Here is a 24,757-nt window from a genome sequence, read left to right as displayed (position 1 = left end):
TTATGTGGCTTTGCATTGTATTTTGTTTCACAATACTCCTGTGAAGTTTTTTTGGGATTGTTTGTTTTATTAAAGATGCTATATGAATGTACACTGTGGCTATTATTGTTGAAAACTTTTTATTAGACTTTTTGGTATCATAAACACAGGGTGTTTTACTGTGAGGAGATAGTAGGAACTGCAGATACTGGAGAATCTGAGATAACAAGGTGTAGAGCTGGATGAACACAGCAGACCAAGCAGCATCAGAGAAGCAGGAAGGCTGAGGTTTCAGGCCTAGACATTTCTGAAGAAGGGTCTAGACCCGAAACGTCAGCTTTCCTGCTCCTATGATGCTGCTTGGCCTGCTGTGTTCATCCAGCTCTACACCTTGTTATCTCTGTGCTCTTCTGTGAATTTACAGACTCAAGCAGGAACTTAACACTGACAAGTATAAAACCAAACACAAATTAGAAATTACTACACTCAAGAGATTATAACACTTTGTTTTTCAGCTCGAAAACTCTCTCCCAACAGCAATTCATCAATTATACCAAAATGGGAAAGTGCTGGTCCGGATAAAATCTCTCAGCAATGGCAGTATTGTGGTAAACTTTGAAATCGTCATTGATCAGGGAGTTACGCTGAATGTGTGGAATATATCCTCTGCTCTGATTTCCTCTCTTTACAATAGCTCCATCTTTGCATATGATCGTAATAGAACCTCCATTTCAGGTAAGTGAGTACATCTGGATTCTCTTAAAGGGTGCAAAAACCGTCCAGCTAATACTTATGTGTTGTTCTCCTGTTCCTGTCGCCCACCTTTAATTGACTTTAGCGTGTCCAAAAGTCTGCTGGCTCTTCCATTGCACAATCAAGTCCTACTTCCCAAAGCTCTGTGCTCGGTGGCTCCTGTCGCCTCCCAATCCGACAATGCCTCAGTTTTGAAATGTCTATCCTCACTTACCAATCCCTCCACAGCCTGGCCCCTCACTCACCCCCTCCAATCCTACAACCCTCCCAGATTTCTGCACTCCTCCAACTCCAATTCCTTGTGTTTCCCTAATTTTGATCGCTTCACCCTCAGTGTCTACGTCATTATCAATACGACATTCTAGTGTCCCAGGATGAATCACTCTGGACTCCTCCCCGACCCCCAACTCTCTTTCTCTGCTCTCTCCATGTCTCTCTACCTTTCTATCTGTCTTTCTCTGTGTCTTTCTGTCCCTCTTTCTCTCTGTATCTTTCTTTCTCTCCCTCTCTTTCTTTGCATGTTTACTTAAAAGTATTCTTCCTTGACCAAGCATTTGATCATTTATTCACATATCTCCTTAAATGATTTGTCGTCAAATTTTGTTTGGCCACTCACCCTAGGAAGCAGATTACGTTGTTTCATGAGTTATATTTGCGGCTGCAGCACTGAAACTATAGCAGGGCAGGGCATCCACTGTGAACTGCCCAAACTGTGCCCAGATTTATCAGCTGGAATCAGCTTAATGATTGGGCCCTGTACCCGCTGGTGAAAGCATTCACCCTTACTCAGAAGATCTTCACTACTACTTCAGTAGTGGAACTTGGGGCAGCCAACTTACTGAATAAGTGAGATTACATTATATTTAAAAATATCCAATAAGTTGAATTTAGTTGTGACATCTTTGGGGCTATTAGGAAGAGCTTATTAATCTTATAAGGCGTCATGGTAACGTTACTGGACTGATAATCCTGCGACCCAGGCTAGTGTTCTGGGAATGTGAGCTCAAATCTTGCTCAGGAAGATGATGAAATTTACACTGAATAAAATTTTGGAACAAACAGCTAGCTCAACGACGACTGTGTAGATTGTCTTTATATAAAAGGCGCCCGTGTGGTTCACTTTTAGGTAGGAAATCACTTGTCCTCACCTGGTCTGATCTCTACGTGACTCCAGACTCACAGAAATATGATTAACTTTTAACTGCCCTCTGGGCAAATAGGGATAACCAATAAATGCCAGCCAAGCCAGAGTTGCTCATTTGCCATGAATGAAAAACATTCCTAGCATCTGGATCATAGGATCTTTACAGTGTGGAAGCAGGCCATTCACCTCATTAAGTCCACACCAACAAGCTGAAGATCATCCCAGCCACAACTCCTGAATTTCCCAGGGCTAATCCTCCTAGCCTGGGCATCCCTGGGCGCTATGGGCAATTTAGCATTGCCAGTTCACCTAGCCTGCACATTTTTGGAGTGTGGGAGAAAACCATAATATCCAGACAAACACAAGGTTAATGTGTAAACTCCACACAGACAGTCACCTGAGGCTGGAATTGAATTTGGGCCCCTGAAGCTGTGTGGTAGCAGTGCTAACCACTGAGGCACCATACCACCCTTGATTTTCAAATAAATGACCTGATTGCAATTTCTAAGCCGGGCATCACATGCAGCTTCTGCTGTCATGTTGGATAATGGGCAGACTGCTTGACTGGCAACTTACCTTTTATATCTTTATTCTGGCATGGGACGTGGGAGTCGTTGGCAAGGCTGGCATTTGGTGATCATCCCTGATTTCCACTGAAATTATTGGTATCGTAGGAATTTCCAGAATCAACCATGTTGCTGTGGTTGGAATCATATGAAGGCCAGGCTATGAAAAGAATGGAATTCCCTTTCCTAAAGGGACATTAATGAACCAGATTGCTTTTTTTTTGCAACAAGGGACAGTGGTTCCATACTTACCATTAGACAAGGTTTTAATCTAGAACTTAAAAAAAAAAATTATCTGCCAGGGTAGGATTCAAGCCCACATTCTCAAAAATTTGGCACTGGGATCTGCGTTGCTAATATCATTACATCATTAATTTCTCACATCATCACCATTTCCTCTGTTGTGTTTTTTCGCCATTTTCGCGTTCAGTGGACAAAATCTCTGCTTTGTCCTGACTTTTAGACTTCCAGCCTCTTTAGTTTTAACTAAAAGAATAACCAGCCCCCTTTCTGATGTCTGGAATTATTGGCTTATTGATCTCCAGCATAGTTGGTCGTGAGTTGCTGAGTTAGACCCGTGCATGACACGCCTTCACCTATAGGCTTTACACAGTTCAGATTGTTGTTAAAAAGCATTGTCTTAATAAAATATCAGTTTAAGGCTTTCTTTTCTCACCTGAAGTGAGAAAGACGGATTGCAAGGGCCAATCCCAGGGATGCCAGGGCTGTGATTATGAGGAGAAATTGGTTTGACTGGGCCTGTATTTACTGCAGTTTAGAAAAATAAGAGGAATCTGATTGAAATGTAAAAAAAATTCTAATGGCGCTGAATAGACTGGATGCAGGAAGGATGATAATACTAGTTGGGGCTTGTAGAACCAGGGGCATAACATCAGGGTGTGAGGTAAGGCATTTAGGACTGAGATGAGGAAACATTCTTCATTCAGAGGATGGTTAACCTGTGGGATTTGCTACCACAGAAGGCTGTGGAGGCCAGATACCTGAGTATATTAAAAAAAATTGACAAATTGTTCGACATTAAAAACATCCAGGAGTATGGAGAGAACATGGGAATTTGGCGTTGAGATACAGGATCAGCCGTGATCATATTGAAGGGCTGAGTGGCCTAATCCTACTTTTAATTTCAATGCTCCTATGAAGAGGGAATTAGACCAAGAGTAAGTGGAATGTGAATGGCTTCTAGTTGTTTTGTGTGCTTAAAAGACAACAAAAGGACCTGTAATAACAATAATAATGCTCCTTCAAGTGATCCCACAATTAATGATCTTTCAACATTCCCTCCTGAAGAGTTAATCTCTCCCCCCCTGAAGGCCCAGCCTTGTGCTGATTTTCAGTTCTATGGAGGGGTGTGGTGGGGTGGGAGGAGCCTAACCTCCGATACCGGAATCGGTGATCATTCTTCATTGTGAGAGAGTTGTTACATAGGGGTAATATCACTGGCCTAGCAACACAGAGGTTTAGAAATGCCCAAGGGACACAAATTAAAACTTCGTGCAGGCTGGCAACTGGTGGAAATTTAAATTTGATAAGTAAACCTGGGGATAAAGTTAGCCTCGGTAATGGCGACTATCACTAGTTATTGCAAAAACCCACATGGCTCACTAATGCCAGTTAGTGAAGGAAATCTACCATCCTTACTCGGTCTGAACTACATGTGACTCCAGCAACTTGATTGACTCTTAACTGCCCTCTGAAACAGACAAGCCACTCAGTTCAAAGGCAGTTCTGGATAGGCACCAAATATTGGCCTTGCCGGCAATGTCCATATTCCATGAAAGAATAAACAAAAGGATCATAGCACAGATGTCCAGTGCAGAGTTCACTGGTTTGAGATAATAGTTTGAATGTTCAGATTGTGATAAGGGCATAACTCTGGTATTGTACATGAGTTATCTACCCGATGGAATGGGACCCCATCCTGCAGTGGGGCACTGACACTAATTACCACTCAGTAATTGGTTGTCGGCATGTTTTTTTTTCATTTGATCTTAGGATGTGTGCATGGCTGGCTAGGCCAGCATTTTATTGCCCATCCCTACTGGCCCAGAGAGCAGCTAACAATCAACTGTACCATTGTGGATCTGGAGTTGTCATCTGTGGGCCAGACCAAGTAAGGACAGCAGATTCCCTTCCCTGCAAAGCATTAATAAATCATGTTGTATTCTTTAAATGGCAATTGAGAACGGCTATACGTTCATTGTAGATCTCATTGGAAGTCAGTGGTATTTAATTTGTAACAGCGGGATTCCATTAAATTGTTTCAAAATGTTTCCTACTTTAGATGCCAACGAATGTACCTCCCCAATTTACAATGACTGTTCACCTCATGCAATGTGCAAAAACACTGAAGGGTCATACATCTGCATCTGCAGTGAGCATTACACAGATGTGAGCCCAACTTGGCCTGGCAGATCCTGTGAAGGTGAGGCCTGATTTGCTGGACAAAGTAGTTGCAAATTTAAACAGTTTCTTTTGTGGATGTAAATGGGAAATTTATGGATGGCCCAAAGATCATATAACAAGGATCCTTTATTCCAATTTAATCAGGTCTCTACAAACATTGAGAGAAATTAAGGCTAAACTAGAATAATAGAGTACTGGTTCATATCTAGGATGAGGAATCCTTTGTCTCTCTCTCTGAGGCCTTTACCCAAAACCGGCCCTCCCTTTGTCCAGGGAGGGTTTGTAGGTACTACCCAGCTCCCCTTGCTCAGTGCCCTTTCTTAGCTGTTGCTGGAGACCCTTTGAGATGGATAACAATCTTAGACATCACTAAAAAATATAACCAAACTTCAACTTTGGTTAATCAGCAGGTCCCATCAAACCCTTCAACTGAAGCCCACCAATATGTCCAAGAAATCCAAGCAATTTTGTCTTGCTTGCTTCTTTGAATTTGTGGAGGCCGCGAATGGTCCCCATCTGATGACCCTCTTTCCTGAGACCATCATAGATGCATACAATCATTTGTCTTGGAAGGAGGCCCTTCAGCCTATCTTGCCTTTTCTATCTCTTTGATTTGATTTGATTTGATTTATTATTTTCACATATACCGAGATACAGTGAAAAGTATTGTTTAGTTGCCAAGCAGACAAATAATACCTTACATAAGTACATCAGGATAATAGAACAGGATGCTTTCTGATGAAGGGTCTAGGCCCGAAATGTCAGCCTTCCTGCTCCTATGATGCTGCTTGGCCTGCTGTGTTCATCCAGCTCCACACCTTGTTATCTGCAGAATATATTTTTACAGCTACAGAGAAGGTGTAGAGAAAGATCATTGTGAGAGCTCTATTCATAAGTCTAATAACAGCGGGGAAGGAGCTTTTGTATATTCTTTCTGATGGAAGTGGGTGGAAGAGAGTATAACTAGGGTGGGAGGGGTCCTGGCTTACTTTGGCTGCTTTCCCAAGGCAGCGGGCTGTATAGATAGAATCAAGAATTATCCATTTATAGGCCCACCTCCCTTGCTCTTTTCCCAGGCATACAGAAGAAATTTGGAAAATCTGGTGAAATGCTACAAATTAAATTTTTGACACAATATTTTGCTGTAATTTTTCAGCTTCATCCATGCTTTCAAAGCTTTGAACTGGCTGGAACTCTGTCAGCTCTGCCTGACATTTGGGTGTCTTCAATAAATTACATTCACAGACTTCATCCTAATGTCCTCATTGGGAACATTGAATACTGAGGGACAGATGGAGTTAATGGGCTGCAGCCCGTTGTGATGGGAAACACGGTAGCTGGTCCTCGTAATCATGGGGAGATGCTCCTCGTCAGTCTCCTGCCAAGTGGCAAAGCCTCCCCTGGATTTGGTCAGGGGTCAGAAAGGATTGACGTGGGATTCCAATCCCATCAATGACAGTGTATTAACTGGGCTCATTAATGAGCTGAATGACATCTATTATCCCTAAACACATTGCAATCCAATGGAGCTCAGGGTTCAAGTGGAGGCCTTCTTCATTGGCCCTAAGTGCGTGGAGGGTGTTGGGAGGGGGCTGCGGATGGTGGTGAAGCAGGCGAATGAGGTGGAATGGGAGTGGGGGTGATGGTGATGTTAGAGAGTTCCTTCGCGAGCAGGTACCCTATACTATGGAGAGGCATAATAGTCAGCTCTTGCCTCTGACCCTGCTCCTGCCTTCCTCTACCACAGCTCCCATTCTATGATCACAACTCCACCCCCAGTCAGCTTTGGCCTTAGATCCCATGATGCTCTCGAGTGGGTGGATGGATGCCAGCGGCAACCACTCCTGATGGGCCTGTCTTCATGAAGTGCTGCCAGCCTCTGATCAGCTCTCAGCTGATGGGAGATCCCTCCCGATGAGATCTCAACCATGGGGAAGTGACTGCGACGGTGGCCTAAAGTGCTCTTGGCTCTGACTGGTGTTCCCCGCAGATCCGATGGGAATTCCTCTGTCTGGTGGGTGAGAATCCCTTTGGCCTGAACAGAATCCCAGCCAGTGAGACATTGGACTGAATTGTCATCACTGGAAGAGGAAGCTGGAGCCCAGTTTGAATCAGAAACCTGTTTCCAGGAGAGGGTAGCAATCAGCCGGGGCTTTGGGAGAGTGAGGCCGGGGTGGGGTAGAAAACTGATAAGTTAAATTTAAAACATTCAAGACCTTCAATGGCACAAAGTTGGCTGCCTAGAGTTACAGGTGGGTCCTTGAAAATGGGGACTAGCCAGAAGTTTGGCTGCTCTCTGAAGCAAGTTACATCAAACTGCCTTCATCAGTGGTTTCAAGAGAAACTAATTCTCAGGGTAGCTAGGGAGAGTGACTTTGTCATCAATGCCCTCATCCAAAATCAATGGTTTAAAAATCTGTTGTGAAACTACCCAATGTTATCTTTTAACAGAAGCCACTACAACTGTGCTAGCTCCTACAAGTACCCAGGGACAATCATCGACTGTTTTTCCCTCTGCAATGATCACCTATGTGAGTGGGCCTGGATTTTCAGCTGGCTTTCCATTTGCAAACGCTCCTCACTGTGGTATGTGATCTTCGCTGTTTCTATTTTGTTTTTTTCATATTGTAAGTTCAGATGCTTTATTGCAAACAGATCTAGATCTGGATAATATTTTATTATCACATGGGAGAGTGCATTGGTCATTATCAACCAATGTCATACACACATGCACAAAGGTGCTCAGAGGTGCATGCATGCGGATGTACCCAAATACACATGTGCATATCCATATAAACACTCACAATCACACACACACATGCACATGCGTACGCACAGATCAAACAAGAAAGTTGAATTGAAGAAAGGACAGCTGCTGTGGGCTCAAAAGAATGAGTTGTGATCTTATTGAAACTTATAAGAATCTGAAGGCATTTAAAAAAAAATAGACAAGAGGTCTATTTCCATTGTGAAGGGATCTAGGACAGGAGGACACAGTCTCAGAATAAGAGTTCATTTAAGATGAAAGATGAGGGAGAATTTATTCTTTCAGAAGGTCTTTAGTGTTTGAAATTGTCTTCCACAGAGATCATTGAATATCTTTAAGATAAATTCCCCCAATTTTGATTGATAAAGAAGTCAAGGAGTTTATTGGATAGGCAGTGGAATTAAGACAATACTTAGATCAGCATGATCTTATTGAGTGGTGGAAATGGCTCTAAGCTTGCTGAACGGTCAGCTCCTGCTTCGATTTCTTTTGTTCAGACTAGCAATTATTTTATGGCTATTGAGAGAAAAATAACACAGGAGATTTGTTATAATGCAGATGTTATTTTACTGTGTAATTCCAGTTAACCCAATTGCCTTGTTAAATTTCCTACACTTAAGTGTTACCAGATTTATTTGATGTGCGCTCCTTTCAGATGATTAATATGTATATAGATTTAGCAATAAAATCTTTATCAATGTAAATGGAAAACTTTCTCACTGGCACAAATTTCTTGGGTAAAGTTTGAACTCCCAGGAGGGAACTGGGGCAGGGATTGGGGACAATCAAAATAGCTCACCACTCATTGATTATGCAAGACTGTGGGAGGCACTGGCTGGTTTGAATGATCAAAAATCATTTACAAGCTAATAAAATGTGAGGCTGGATGAACACAGCAGGCCAAGCAGCATCTCAGGAGCACAAAAGCTGACGTTTTGGGCCGATGAAGGGTCTAGGCCCGAAACGTCAGCTTTTGTGCTCCTGAGATGCTGCTTGGCCTGCTGAGTTCATCCAGCCTCACATTTTATTATCTTGGAATTCTCCAGCATCTGCATTTCCCATTATCTCTCATTTACAAGCTGTTGTCCAGCGGTACAATCTGAAATGAATGGACAGAACATGCTGGTGCAGTTTTATACTTGGGAAAATCACATAGGCAGAATGGTCTCTGCCCACAGCAAGGTTTATGGTGTTGGGATTGGCACCAGCTGGACGTTGGAAGGGGAGTAAAGGTTTGGTATATTAGCCATGCTAAATTGCCCATAGTGTCCAGGGATGTGCAGGCTAGGTGGGCTAGCCATGGGAAATGCAGGGTTGTAGGGATAGGGTAGGTGGACAGGTCTGGGTGGAGTATGCTTTGGAGGGTTGATGTAGATTCGATAGTTTGAATGCCATGCTTCCACACCCATTTTGTGTTTGGAAGAGCGCAGGGAAGCAAAGGCTTAGACTTTTGATGAGGAAGTGGTTTGACGTGACTAATGAATGGGGCATACCAGCCTGCTCACCTGTCCTATCAGGTTATATACTGAGACGGACAATCTTGGTTGGCACCTTGTTCAGTTGGCCACTGAAATGCCATTCGTCCCTTATTAGCCTCATTGGGCACTATTATCATATATTAAGCGGTGCTTATCTCTGCCTGCTGATAAAATAGGGTCCTGCATTAGGGTTGCCATGGAACTCCTTGTGTGGATGACCATTGAGCCAGGTCATTCAGGCTGACCATTTCATTCTTATACTTTCCTCACTCAGCTCCTTCTCCAGTTATCAACTTGACTGTCTTCAAGGTCACTGGCACCAGTTTGCAAGTAACTTGGACCACAGAGCTCAACCAGGAACAAACGTTTATTGTGCAACTGTTGAAGAATGCTAGCGTCGTGAACGAAACGGAAACTGTTAAACTGGAGTGGACTGTGTCAGATTTGGAGCCTGAGACAGAGTACATTGTGAGTGTTACCTCCCGAGCCTGTGAAGATGAAACTCCCGCTGCAGAGCTGAGTGTAAAAACAGGTAATTGTAATTGGGAAATATTTCGAATGAACTTGAGATTCTTGGCAGCCACATGAATGTAGATCACTGATAGATATTTCAATCAACCTGTTCAAACACAACTCTGGAGCACATGGGCCTTGAACCCATGTCCCTTCTAGCCTAGAGGTAGGGACACTACCATGGCACTATAAAGACCTTGTAGATCACTGGTATGCATGGACCGGGCATGTAAATAAAGCAACGATTATCATTGACTGCATTCCAATGGAAAATTTCACTCTCAGTGCTTTTGTTTTTGGTTCTTTAGTACAACATTGCCCCAATCAATGCATTTGCTATCACTGTAACCATTTGTGTTTAACTATGAATTTGTCTAAGCTATTTTGGTACTCTAATACTTTTCTGGCTACTATCTTTTGCAAATATTAATAAATATTAAATGTATGCAAAACAATTCCTCTGAATCTTATTCACAATACAATGATGTGTAAATATCTTGCATGTGATTGCTTGGAATTCTTATAACCACATGATGATACAGCAACTCTCAAGCTATAGTTCTTTGCTAGCCTTGTTATGAGTTAGTTACAGCTGCTTGTTATCTCTTAACAGACACCATCTTTACTGGACCAGCTTCTACACTCAATTCAATTCAATCTAGCACCAGATTTACCTCAACAGTGGCCATCTACCTGAACAGTTCCACTTTTTCAAATGGCTTTCCTTATGCAGAAGTACTTCCGTGTGGTATGTAATAGTTGTTTTATCTCTGGTACTGTGTTGCGAGCTACATTCTGTGCTGTATTCAGTTTTGTGCTATGAAAGTCAAGCAATGTTCCCACAAACAAGAATTAGCTTGTATTCCTTGCTCAAATACATTGCATTTCCACAGTTCCATTCCATTTTCCATTGGAATGAAATTGGAAGACACAGGAACCCTAGAGGAAGTGCCAGTACTGTATTCCTAATTTCCCCATGTTTTCCATGATTTTCCATTGATGGTTGAAAGAAACCCTGGGAAACTTGCATAATGCATGTTGTACACGCGTAGGATATGCTTCACCAGTGAGGCCCAGAAACAGGAACCGTTGTCATTTCAAGGCTTCATTAAATCAAATCTGAAGGTCAATCTCACCTTGACTTGCCATTCAACCCAGAATCAAGGTATCGGGGAACTATCAGACTTCCATGAACGATCATCTTGTAGTACCATTTCTGATTGCTTCTTCCTTGTAAATGTCTAATCACACTCTGTCATCCATTCACGTACATATTTAATTTTCTTCTAAGGTTTTGAACTTCAAGAGGGCATTCTGGATCATAACAACTCACTACATAAAAACTTTCTCTTCGTTTTGCCCTGATACTATGGCCAATGATCTTACATTTCTCTAACGTGATTACCAACTATCAGGCCAAAAGAAACACTTTGCTCAGATCAACCCTACCAAAGCTGTACATATCTCTATCAATGCAGGAATTTGTTTAGGAGAGAATAATTGTTAACAAAACCTACATGAACAATGCTGACAGGCATTTATACAGAATATCATTCTCTGTGGGTGACTACTGAAATAACTGTTGTATATGGTAGACAGCAGCTGAAAGAGTCAAATGACATCATGGTTTAAGCTTTGACTATCGAGGCATAAAGGACTATTCCTGGGAAGATCTAACTAGTTTCTTAATGCTAAATTCATGAAGCTAAACAGTAATGTATCCCTACTCTTAGGTTCAACCTGAGGTCTCACAAGAGGGAATCTTAGTGCACTCTGATGTGATACGACCTGCTATTAATTTACTGTTTATATCAAACCTGAACCTCATATATGCATTTTTCCTAACTTAGTATTTGCAACTTAGATTAATACCAAGTAGAAGGACTGGTGAAAGTGAATGTACTCAAAGATCTCAGATGCCAGTGGTAAACATGCCTGAAAGACTTGCTACTAGGTGGCCTTTAGCATTGACTAATTCTTTCGTTGTTATACCTTGTGCTTTCAGCAGCTCTTTCCCCAGTTATAAACCTGACTGCTTCCAACGTGACCACTACCAGCTTCCACCTGACGTGGACAACAGACACTTACGAAGAGCAGCTGTTTATTGCACAGGTCTTAAAGAACAACGCCATTGTGAATGAGACAGAGACCATGGAGCTCGGGTGGATTGTGTCAGGTTTGGAGCCTGATACTGAGTACACTGTGAGTGTATTCTCCCAAGCCTGTGAAGACGAGAGCCCCCCTGCAGAGCTGAGTGTGAAAACAGGTAACAGCACAGGGACTGGGAAATTTCTATAATGATAGAAATATTTTCTTCTTAGATTCAGCCCATTGTGGGTTGAAAATCAAAATTGTATGCTTGAAATTCAAAGTTTTTCCAATGTTATGACTATTTGTAGAAATAAATTCATTTTCTCATTATTTATTTCAACCTGATTTTTCCTTTTGCCAGTGCTCCTGAAAGCTCTTTGATTATTTAGGTCCTATGACTGTGATAGAAAGATTCTAGGTGGTTGTCATTGATGCCTATTCTCCAAGAATTAACAAAAGAGTATCTCTTGCCAGGACTTATAAAGTTAAGTTACATGGAGCTGTAACAGAATCCCAGAATTGTTGCAACACAGAAGGAGGCTATTTGTCCATTTGTTGCTGTTTCTACTCTGTGAAAGAGCCATCCATATAGTTTGACTCCCTTTACTACTGTCCTTTAGGTGGGAAAACCGCCATCCTTACCTGGTCAGGACTACGTGCAGCTCCAGGCCCACAGCAATGTGGTTCACTCTTCACTGCCCTCTGAGCAATCAGGGATGGCCAATGAATACTGCCTAGCCAGAGATATACACATTCTGTGAGTGAATAAAAAACACTCTGCTGTTCTTTTCCTGTCAAACATTGGATGGTCAGGTGAAAATGGTTCAAAATTCAATTGAACTTGAATGTCTTTAGAAATCTAAAGTTTTATGTCTGGGCTAAAATTGCTGAGAGAGTAAGTACCACTAAAGACTTCTAAATTTGCTGGAATTTTCTTTGTAGTTTTATGACTGACCTCCCTTAAAACCGCACTTATATGTCAATGTTGTAATTCGTTATAAATTTACCTCATTCTTTTTGTTGACAGAAACCATCATGGATGTTCTCAGCTATACACCTAGCCCAAGACAATCTAATACTGGGGTTGTCTCCACAATGACCATCTATCCAAACACATCTGGATTTCCAATGGACTTTGTGTATACCGAAATGCCTCCATGCTGTATGTGAGAAATGTTTTGTCAGTATTTCAGCATTTGTCTTCTTGGTGTTGTTAGTTGCTTGTTAAATATTTACGCAAAAGGTTACCAAGGGACAGAACATGTCCTCGGAGCATTAGCCTGGAATGCTGGATGACTATCCACTGATATTACTACAATACCATCGCTCACTTTTCAACTCACCCACATTTAACTCTTAGATAACAAAGTGTGAAGCTGGATGAACACATCAGGCCAAGCAGCATCTCAGGAGCACAAAAGCTGAAGTTTCGGGCCTAGACCCTTCATCAGAGAGGGGGATGGGGTGAGGGTTCTGGAATAAATAGGGAGAGAGGGGGAGGCGGACCGAAGATGGAGAGAAAAGAAGATAGGTGGAGAGGAGAGTATAGGTGGGGAGGTAGGGAGGGGATAGGTCAGTCCAGGGAGGACAGACAGGTCGAGGAAGTGGGATGAGGTTAGTAGGTAGGAAATGGAGGTGCAGCTTGGGGTGGGAGGAAGGGATGGGTGAGAGGAAGAACAGGTTAGGGAGGCGGAGGCAGAGACAGGCTGGGCTGGTTTTGGGATGCAGTGGGGGGAGGGGAAGAGCTGGGCTGGTTTTGGGATGTGGTGGGGGAAGGGGAGATTTTGAAGCTGGTGAAGTCCACATTGATACAATTGGGCTGCAGGGTTCCCAAGCGGAATATGAGTTGCTGTTCCTGCAACCTTCGGGTGGCATCATTGTGGCACTGCAGGAGGCCCATGATGTACATGTCATCTAAAGAATGGGAGGGGGAGTTAAAATGGTTCGCGACTGGGAGGTGCAGTTGTTTATTGCGAACCGAGCGGAGGTGTTCTGCAAAGCAGTCCCAAAGCCTCCGCTTGTTTTCCCCCATGTAGAGGAAGCCACACTGGGTACAATGGATACAGTATACCACATTGGCAGATGTGCAGGTGAACTTCTGCTTAATATAGAAAGTCATCTTGGGGCCTGGGATCGGGGTGAGGGAGGAGGTGTGGGGGCAAGTGTAGCACTTCCTGTGGTTGCAGGGGAAGGTGCCGGGTGTGGTGGGGTTGGAGGGCAGTGTGGAGCGAACAAGGGAGTCACGGAGAGAGCGGTCTCTCCAGAAAGCAGACAAGGGTGGGGATGGAAAAATGTCTTGGGTGGTGGGATCGGATTGTAGATGGCGGAAGTGTCGGAGGATGATGCGTTGTATGCGGAGGTTGGTGGGGTGGTGTGTGAGAACGAGGGGGATCCTCTTTGGGCGGTTGTGGCGGGGGCGGGGTGTGAGGGATGTGTTGCGGGAAATACGGGAGACGCGGTCAAGGGCGTTCTCGACCACTGTGGGGGGAAAGTTGTGGTCCTTGAAGAACTTGGACATCAGGGATGTGCGGGAGTGGAATGCCTCATCATGGGAGCAGATGCAGCGGAGGCTGACGAATTGGGAATAGGGGATGGAATTTTTGCAGGAGGGTGGGTGGGAGGAGGTGTATTCTCGGTAGCTGTGGGAGTCAGTGGGCTTGAAATGGACATCAGTTACAAGCTGATTGCCTGAGATGGAGACTGAGAGGTCCAGGAAGGTGAGGGATGTGCTGGAGATGGCCCAGGTGAACTGACGGTTGGGGTGGAAGGTGTTGGTGAAGTGGATGAACTGTTCGAGCTCCTCTGGGGAGCAAGAGGCGGCGCCGGTACAGTCATCAATGTAACGGAGGAAGAGGTGGGGTTTGGGGCCTGTGTAGGTGCGGAAGAGGGACTGTTCCACGTAACCTACAAAGAGGCAGACATAGCTGGGGCCCATGCGGGTGCCCATGACCATCCCCTTTGTCTGTAGGAAGTGGGAGGAATCGAAAGAGAAGTTGTTGAGGGTGAGGGCGAGTTTGGCTAGGTCCCAAAACCAGCCCAGTTCGTCCCCTCCCCCCACTACATCACACAACCAGCCCAGCTTTTCCCCTCCCCCCCACTGCATCCCAAAATCAGCCCAGCCTGCCCCTGCCTCCCTAACCTGTTCTTCCTCTCACCCATCCCTTCCTCCCATCCCAAGCTGCACCTCCATTTCCTACCTACTAACCTCATCCCACCTCCTTGACCTGCCCGTCTTCCCTGGACTGACCTATCCCCTCCCTACCCCCCCACCTATACTCTCCTCTCCACCTATCTTCTTTTCTCTCCATCTTCGGTCCGCCTCCCCCTCTCTCCCTATTTATTCCAGAACCCTCTCCCCATCCCCCTTTCTGATGAAGGGTCTAGGCCTGAAACGTCAGCTTTTGAGCTCCTGAGATGCTGCTTGGCCTGCTGTGTTCATCCAGCCTCACACTTTATTATCTTGGATTCTCCAGCATCTGCAGTTCCCATCATCTCTTGACACATTTAAACTTCATTATTTTAGCAGCAAAATGGAAACCATAAAAATAATTGCTCTATTTACTGCCATAGGTAAATCCTGTTGATCATTAGTTGGACCTTAAATGCTGCTACCTCTGGTCCTGGGTTCTTCCATGTCATGAACCTCACCTTGTTATCCAACCACATGATATACCAATTTGCCTTCAATATCTACCTTGTGCCTCCACTGACCTTACCCCTGAATCCAATTGTTTTAGCCATGTTTTGCAAGGCTGATAATAAAGTCAGGAGCTGAGTGGCTTTGGTGAAACTCGAACCAGGTTTCATAAAGCAGATTATTGTTAAACATGTGCTGCTTGATAGAAGTGTTGGCAACTGTTTCCATTGTCTTACTGATGATCGAGAGGACACTAATCCAGTAATATACTGGATTGAGTTTGTTTGCTTCTTGTGGTCTATGATAGACCTGAACTTTTCTCCACACTGCCAGGTAGTGAGTTGTTAGAAGAGATTACATTGTTCAAATCATATTAGCATGGCTTGGTTAGGGATGCAGCCATCCTGGAGGATACATCTTCAGCAGTGTGCTGCAACATTGTTAGAGCCTATTGCCTTTTCAGTTTCCAGTGTCTTCAGCTATTTCTTGATATCATTTGGTGTAAATTGAATTTGCTGAAGCCAAATATCTGTGATGCCGAGGTCTTCAGCTGGAAACTGAGATGGGCCATCCACCCAGCTCCTTTGGCTGTGGATGGTTGCAAATGCTTCAGCTTTTTGTCTTCACAGAAATATGCTGGGCTCCTTCATCGGTGAAGCTGTGGATATTTGTGGAGCCTCTTTCATTAATTTGTTGAATTGTTCATCACTATGGTTGGATATGACAGGATGGCAAAGCTGAGATTTGATCCACTAGTTCTCATATTTGGTTTTATAACTGGGAAGTGCCTTGGGATATCTTATTCCTTTAAAAGTGCTGTATAAATGCAAGTTGCTCTTATTATTGCTTCTAATCATTGACATTCATCCTCACAGCACCTCCTTCACCCATTATAAACCTGACAGTTTTCAACGTTACCACCAAGAGCTTTCACATTACCTGGACAACAGATGACTATGAGGAGCAAATATTTATTGTCCAGCTGTTACAGGATGATAGAGTTGTGAAAGAAATGGAAACATTTGAGGTGGCTTTGACTGTGACTGGGCTGGAGCCTGGGATGGAATACACTGTGAGAGTTGCTTCACGGTCCTGTGATCAAGAAAGCATTGCCACAGAGCTGAATGTTAAAACAGGTAACTGTCTTGATTGGCATGACCTAGTCCTAGTGCAATCTTACTTTTTACTCTGAAAATGGACTCCTTCACATTACCTCAGAGTCATTCATAAAGCATTATGGAAATTCACAAAATGTTTTAGTTTGGTGTGTGTTCTTCTGAAGTTGTAGTTGGGGTCAGACAGGATGATTGTCTAACTGTGCTGGGCTGTAATTGATCATGGATGTTTGGTCCTGACATTTATGTTGACAACCTCCCACAGCAACTCCTCAAAATATTCATCAGAACATGCTGGACACAAAAGGACTGAAGTGACTGGTAAAGTGCATGGTAAATTAATGGTGATGTGTGGGACAACATCAATTTGAGCAGAGGGGAGGTATTGCTGATTGGTTACCGGTTAGACACAACATTCAGGTTTCCTATTCAATAAATCTTAAAGTCGCTGACAAAACTTTTGTGTTTGACTAACATGTGAGGTATATGTAACTTCTTACTCTTAGAGTGATTTCCCAAGTTAAATGATCCAGCAGGTGGCCTACTTTAAAAAGTGTGAAGGTTATTTATTATGCCACACCTGCCCTGGAAATTTTAGTGCAATGTCTTGCATGCACTATCGCACATACAAATGCAGGTTAAAAATGAAAGGCGTTGTAAGTTACAACTGTTTCAGTCTCTTGAACAATGCATCTGTCGCTTCATAGCTGAGTTGATGGTTTAGCCGGAATGGAGGTCTGGTAAAAACAGAGGATTCTTCATAAATTGTAAGCAGCTTAGCTCTCAGGTGAACTTGCAGTTGATAAAATAACAGTTGGGTGGGCAATACCTTAGAACATTTCACACTTTGAAAGTTTATGAGATAGGAAAGGATTTTGTACCTGAATTTGAAATATCCTTTGACTGCCTTTCTGGGAAATATATTGCATTTTGATGCCTCTACAGAACAATGTGTAGTAGAGAAATGAGTTGATTGAGAGGTGGCAGTCTTGTTTTGTTGACAATTTATCCTGAAATAAGGGACTTGAGCATTTTATAATTAACTGTAATTGTCTAAATTTTAATTTGATATTTGATCGAATTTCCGATCTGTCTGGAGCTAATGTTGCCAATGTCAAATTCAGCCATTTCAAAAGCTGTCATATCCACTGAAAAAAAAATGTCTCCATACCAGTTATGGGCTTGACGATAGCATTATGAAAATTAAGAGCAGGAGTGGCTACATTTCCTGACCATGCTCCACCATTCATTAAGACCATGGCTGATTATAGCTTTGACTCTACTTGCCTGCTTGTAGCCCTTCCTTAAAGATCAATAGGAATTAGATCTGGCAGGGCCTATGGGGCGGGGTGGGGGGGGGAGCGGAACGGTGTAAGTGCTGTCACATGTATAGGAAGGCCTTTTGGTGCCTGTCTGCCTACGTTCCTGCTAAGTTGGACATTCCACTCAATTACATTAAAAAGGTAATTTGTCGTTTTAAAACACAGCTTAAGACACTCATGCCAACTGCCCCTCTTTTATTTTAATGCTGCACCCTGTCAATTTTCAAACAATATATGGATGAATTTGATACTGGCACATTTAACATTGATATGACAGTATGGTTGACTGTAATTTCTACTCTACCCTATCTGTTTAGTACTTGAAAGTAAAAATCTCTCTTTTTTGACAGAAACCACAAATGTTAGGGCAAAACGATCTACCTTGGGCTTTATCTCTTCAATGACCATCTACATAAAAAGACCTGGATTCTCAGAAAATTTTGAATACTCTGATGCACCACCGTGCTGTATGTGATCTTTTTGTGCATTTTCTATTTTATGTCTAGGTTGTGTGGTACTTTTAGATCGCTTGCTGATTACAGGGACACCCCAACTTATGACCATTGTATTTATGAACATGATTCAATACATGGTTATAATTTTTAAAGACCCAACATGCAAACATTTCCAGCACTTACGAATGGTTGCTTTCCATTGTCCCGCATTGTGTTCTAATTTGTGAACAACTTGATTTACAATGGACTGCAGAAGAGAACCCTTTCACAACTCGGGGGCTGCCTGTAATCAGTTGTTGGAGGGTGAAGAGTTTTGATTTTTTAATGTTGCATAGGAACGCACTCTGTTACACTTGACGGACAGAATCTGAAAGATGAGCAGTTTACAAAGAAAAGCAAAACCTTTATTTGTGAGTAAATGATAACAATTTATCAGCCAGACTTCAATGCTCTACCTCCCTAGTACATTTTGAGGTGGATGGGTGGAGCACGAAATTGGATGAGAGGTTGCCACTTTACCCCCGGCAGGAAGGCTTTGATCATAGAGCTCTATGGAATGGAAACAAGCCCTTCGGCCCAACTAATGCATGCGGACCAGGTTTCCTAAACTGAACTAGCCGTATTTACGTGTATTTGGCCCATTTCTTTCTAAACCTTTCCTGTTCATGTACCTGTCCAAATATCTTTGAATTGTTGTAATTGTACCCACCTCCACCACTTCATCTGGCAGCTTATTCCATACACACACCAAGTCAGCGTGAAAAAGTTGCCCCTCATGTCCCTTTTAAATCTCACCCTTCTTGCCTAGCCTTGGACTACCCTGCCCTGGGGAGTGTGTACCTTATCTATGCCCTTCATCATTTTATAAACCTCTATAAGGTCATCTCCCAACCTCCACAGTGCCAGGGGAAAAAGTCAGATAGCTTTACATGCCATTGCCAACTGAAAGCCTGAAAAGGACACTCAATGCTCACTGAAGGGAATCATCCACCTCTGCTGTGATATAACAAGGGAGGGGTAGGAATCTTGTCATGTGGGCAACCCAAAAATCAAACCAGGTTGGCGTTGCTTATGAACCTCTGAGGTGGACAAGGGAGATTCTCCCTTGTTCACTCAGTGCCTGATCAAGGGGTCAGATATTTGGAAGTGGGAATCATCCTTTACTACTGACCGTTTCTTCCCCATCCCAATGAAACCTGCCCCCCCCCCCCCCCATCCCACAATCACCTGCTTGCTGTCACTAACCTGTGACCTCGTTCCTTGTTGATCCTGGGCATTGAGTTGCTGCTTTACTACCAGCAGACACCACCTTTCTGGTTGTCGAGAAATGAAGAGCTGTTGGTCTCTGATTGGCCTTGTCAGATGGTATTCTTAGCTCCTTGTTCCCAGGGAAAGCCCTTTGCTGTCCAGTGAAGGGCCTGATAGTACTTTATGTGCAGGCCTTCACTGAAAGAGCTGATTCAGGGCCTTCATTTGCCCTCCAGGCAGTGATTGAGAAGTCTACCTTCTACATTGCATTCACACAATATATTGCAATTCCAACATTTTTGCGAGGGAAAGAGTGGAAGCTAAACGAGGTGAATCCACTCATTTGGTAAATGAGTAAGAGGTGTTGCAAGAGGAAGTTTCAGTCATCCATGTCACAGGCTGCAGGGAAAAGTCAATAAATACGAGACATGAAAATACACCATGGTTACAATTTCAGGAAAATGGCATATGTCATTACCTCTACCTTAACTCAGCGCGAATCTTGCTCACAGTCAACCACATGCCAGCTACAGCAGCTTGTTCAACAAAACTTCAATTTTAAAATCATCACCCTTGTTTTAAATACTGTTCACAGCCATGCCTAACCTTATCGCTGTAATATCCTCCAACCCCACAACCATCTGGAATGTCTGCACTCCTCTGATTCCTCTCTCTTCAACCTGCCCAATTTTAATGCTCCAAAGTTGGTGACCAGGTTTCCAGTGACTTCGCACTTAAATTCTGGAACTCCCCCTCTGAGCGTCCCTACCTTTACCTAGCACTGGAATTTCCTCCCTGAACATCTCTACCTCTTTCCCACTTTTTAAGATGCAGGCATTTGGGAAGAAATTAGACCAACAGAACAGAGATGGAGATTGAAAGCAGTTGAGGACGAGGGAGGATGTCTGAGTTGGAGATGTGAAGTGGGTTGGAGGGACTGAGCAGCAAACAATGAAGATTTGAAAGTAGGACAAATGAAGCTCTCAAAAGAGGAGAGACCAAACTGTGACATGTTCTGAGGATCACACTACTGAGCATTCACCTAACAAACAGATGCAGAGATTTATGAAAAGTGATTTGATAGAAAAACAATAGGAAAGACAAATAGATTTGTCAAAAGATACAAAAGAAAGATTTGAATTTACACAGCATCATTTAGCACCAAAAACCTGGAAAGAGTTTTATAAATAATAAAGTATACTGTAAGAAGGACGTGAATGCTCTGGAGGGAGTGCAGAGGAGCTTCATCAGGATGGTGCCTGGCATGGAGCAGTTCAGCGATGACAAGAAGCTGGATAAGGTCAGGTTGTTTTCTTTGAGATGGAGAAGGTTGAGGGGGGACCTGATAGAGGTGTGTAACATTATGTGTAACATTGACAGGAAATATGGATAGAAAATGGCTCAGTGTTATTGTAGGGTTATTGCATTATTGCAAAGTGAAAGGCAGGAGGTTTTGAGGAGATTTGAGGAAAAGCTCCTGGTAGGAGTGGAGTCTGGAATGCACTGTCAGGGAGGGAGTTGAGACAGAAACCTTATAACCATTAAAAAAAACTTGTAGAGCACTTGACATGTCATTAGAATTCAAGTCTATGGGCCTATTGCGGGAAAGTAAGCCTGGTATAGGAATAGTATATTTTTGGCAGAACAGACTTGATTGGATACCATGTTGGCTCAGTGGTTAGCACTGCTGTTTCACAGTGCCAGGGACTTACGTTTGATTCCACCCTCAGGCAACTGTCTGTGTGGAGTTTGTACGTTCTCCCTGTGTCTGCATGGGTTTCCTCCAGATGCTCCAGTTCCATCCAACAGTCCAAAGACGTGCGAATTTAGTGGGCTCGCCATGCTAAATTTTCCATAGTGTTCAGGAATATGCAGGTTAGGTGGTTTAGCTGTGGGAAATGTGGAGTTACAGATAGGTGGGGGTGCCATGCTGTTCAGAGGGTTGGTATGGACTCGATGGGCCGAATGGCCTGTTTCCACACTGTACGGATTCTACAATCAAATTGGACTGTTTGATTCTATGATTTGAAATGTAGGAATTGATATAGAAATAAAAGTCAACCCATTTACACATAGCAATATGCCAACAACAACAATGTGATAAAGATTAGTAACACTGCTTGATGGTCTGACAGTAGACATGGCTTTGATGTAATATCTTATCCTCCATAGGGCAGAACTCCCTCCTTGATTTTGAACTCAAATTTCCAAAGTAAATACAAACGCTCAAACTTCTAACTCAGAAACTGTAGCACCTACTACTTAAGCCGCAGCTAACAATTATGAAGAGTAACTACTGATACCTGAAAATAGAAAATTACAGCTATAGCTATTGTACAAAATGTCAATGTGAAACTAAGCTCTGAAACAAGGTTAAACTTTGCAAGTTGTGACACTTCACAGAGGTAGCATTTCATATATTTATTGATTTCTTGTAAAGCTTTTCTTCCAATGCTGGTTGATTTCAAATGTGTCAATGACTAGTTTAAGGTAGTAAACAATCACGCCACCACCTAGCCACTGCCTTCTTAAGGATATTTAAGGATAGACAATAAATGTTGATAGAGCTACCACTGCCTTCATCCCATGATGTGGAGATACCGATGTTGGACTGGAGTTATGTGAAATCACAAGTTTTCAGAGCACTGCTCCTAATGAAGGCTTCACCTCATGGAAGGAGCTGTGCTCCGAAAGCTGTTGGAATTTAACTTGGTGCTGTGTGACTTCTGATTTTGTTCATCGCTTGAATGAGGAAGAAAAAAATCATAAGACACTTCCAGAGATAGTAGGAGCTGCAGATGCTGGAGAATCTGAGATAACAAGGTGTAGAGCTGGATGAACCCTGCAGGCCAAGCAGCAGGGTCTAGGCCTGAAACGCCAGCTTTCCTGCTCCTATGATGCTTCTTGGCCTGCTGTGTTCATCCAGCTCTACACCTTGTTATATAAGGGACTTGCAGACAAGTTTAAATAATATTAAAACTATGGGAAAAAGACTCCTCTGTAAATGATGATTATTGCAGTCATGCCAATACAATGCAATGAAACATCCGTCAATTTCAAGCTCCCTAAATGTAACATATCAACTTGATGAGGGCATGTATGTAAACTTTCCTTCAACTTCTTGGAACAATTTTTCACTCTTGTATGGGATGTGAGACTTACTGGAAAGCCAGCATTTGTTGCAAATCCTAGTAGTTCTTTAACTGGTCGGCTCTGTAGCTATCTCAGATGGTATTAAGATTGAACCACATTGCTCTGGGTCTGGAGTAACATGTAGGTCAGGCCAGGTGAAGGTGGAAGTTCTCCTCCCCTAAAGGACACTAGTAAATCAGATGGGTTTTTACAACAAGTGGTAACATGGTCATTAATAGACTAACTATTAATTTCAGATTTTCTTGAATTAAAATTTCACTGCCTGCCAAAGTGGAAGTTGAACCCATGTCCCCAGAGCATTTATGCAGGACTCGGGATTATTAGTTCACTTGTATGCCACGACATCCCCCACTTAAACCCTTAATCTAACAGCATTTACTTCACAAGGATTACAACAGTTCAAAGACAAGATAAGGTGAGAGGGGAAAGGTTTAAAGGAGATGTGCAGGAAAAGTTTTTTACACAGAGGATGGTACACACCTGGAGCGTGCTGCCAGGAGAGGTGGTAGAAACAGATACAATAGCAACATTTAAGAGGCATTTAGACAGACACATGAACAGAAAGGGTACAGAAGAAAATAGACCATGTGCAGAAAGATGGGATTAGTTTAGAATGACGTTATGGTCAGCACAGTTATGGTGAAAGAGTCTATGCCTGTGTTGTACTGTACAATGTTCTATGTAAGACTGCCTATCAACATCCTGTTGTAAATAGGAAAGTATAATAGTTTTGGCTTTGCCAGCCAACGTTCTGAGAACAAATCATTAAAAAATGGCCACCCAACACTGTACTCGGGGTTTTGATGGCCATATAGGTGTGTGATCTGGTGTTGACTAATTGCTTCCTTAACTTACCAACAGCTCCATCTTTAGTTACCAACTTGGCTGTTTGGAGTGTCACCAGCAGTGGTTTTCGCGTAACTTGGACAACAGACACTAGCGAAGAACAGACCTTTGTCGTGCAGGTGCTAAAGGACGATGAAGTGGTGAGTGAAACAGAGACACAGGAAATGGAATGGACAGCAAGAGGACTGGAGCCTGGGATTGAGTATGTTGTGAGCGTCATGTCAAGATATTGCGAGCACGAGAGCATTTCGACAGAGTTGACTGTGAAAACAGGTAATGTGGCATGCTTAGTGTAGAAAACTCTCACTCGGGTAATGGGTAATGATGATGTAACAGCTGAAAAATTAATCATTCGCCTGATTTTACAGCTCTTAGTCAAGCCAAGGCTGATTCAGAAATGGCTGTATCTAATGTTGGTACTCCAAAAGACCACATGTCCTCGGATACGTTTCTGCCAAATGCTGGTCAGACCTTCACATCACCTTCTACACAAATGTCTGCTCCAGCTTGTGGTGAGTGCAGCTATTATATTTTATATAGTGTATAACCTAATTTGTGTTCGTGCTATTGTAGAGAAACCACAGGGAGAGTCAAGTATTGTCATTATACTGATAAGCATAACAGCAACAACGTAATGGAAATGTGGTTAATTCCAAGTCAATTTTGAGTTTCCCAAAGATGATATACCAACTTGATGTGGTTCTTTATTATCTTTCCACTGTTGCTGCTTTAAAATGGAAGAAAAAGCACACTCTTCATTTTTATCCATTAGATCCTCCGTCGATCACAAGCCTCATTGCCTTCAATGTCACAAGCAAAGGTCTAAGTGTGATTTGGGAAACTGATGCTCCAACCAACCAGGAGTTTATCGTGCAGCTTTGGAAGGACAACCATATTCTGGTTGACGCAAAGACCAAGGAACAGAACTGGACTGTGTCAAACCTGGAGGCTGGAGTGTTATACACTGTCAGGGTAGTTTCTGAGCTCTGTGGGAAAGAAGGCAAAGCTAAAGTACAAGAAGTAAAAACAGGTACAAAGAGCTACATTTGCAGCTGTATAGTTTTCTGTCTATCAGCACTTTTCACATTTTCCCAAACAAACTCTGATTAGAGTTTCTTTGTCTGGGTCAAAAGCCTAACTTAAAGTTATCAACTCCTATCTTTGATGGTTTTGCCCTTAGAACTTTGACCTCAGTGGCCATTTGTCACTTTACTAACTCCATTGACATTGTGTAGAACTTCCAGATGCCCTGTTTTTCTACGAATG

General features: G+C 43.0%; 1 protein-coding gene across 4 annotated transcripts in view; it reads left to right on the top strand.

Annotated features, from left to right (window-relative positions):
• LOC125456771 (uromodulin-like 1) overlaps positions 1-24,757 on the top strand; it is a 103,295-nt gene that overhangs the window by 33,066 nt on the left and 45,472 nt on the right. For 2 of the 4 annotated variants that reach the window (XM_048540169.2, XM_048540171.2), the window contains exons 9-20: positions 495-714; positions 4,745-4,885; positions 7,318-7,452; positions 9,386-9,643; positions 10,238-10,372; positions 11,630-11,890; positions 12,743-12,877; positions 16,228-16,488; positions 18,140-18,256; positions 23,507-23,764; positions 23,860-24,003; positions 24,264-24,521. In XM_048540169.2, the coding sequence (XP_048396126.1) occupies positions 495-714; positions 4,745-4,885; positions 7,318-7,452; positions 9,386-9,643; positions 10,238-10,372; positions 11,630-11,890; positions 12,743-12,877; positions 16,228-16,488; positions 18,140-18,256; positions 23,507-23,764; positions 23,860-24,003; positions 24,264-24,521 (2,323 nt within the window). The remainder of the gene's footprint in view (positions 1-494; positions 715-4,744; positions 4,886-7,317; positions 7,453-9,385; positions 9,644-10,237; positions 10,373-11,629; positions 11,891-12,742; positions 12,878-16,227; positions 16,489-18,139; positions 18,257-23,506; positions 23,765-23,859; positions 24,004-24,263; positions 24,522-24,757) is intronic. The other 2 variants (XM_048540170.2, XM_048540172.2) reach the window with 2 other exon arrangements.

This window comes from Stegostoma tigrinum, chromosome 12 (genome assembly GCF_030684315.1).
Source record: "Stegostoma tigrinum isolate sSteTig4 chromosome 12, sSteTig4.hap1, whole genome shotgun sequence".
NCBI classification, from domain to species: Eukaryota; Metazoa; Chordata; class Chondrichthyes; order Orectolobiformes; family Stegostomatidae; genus Stegostoma; species Stegostoma tigrinum.
Note: the sequence above shows the minus strand (reverse complement) of the source record. Positions and strands in the feature narration are given on the sequence as shown.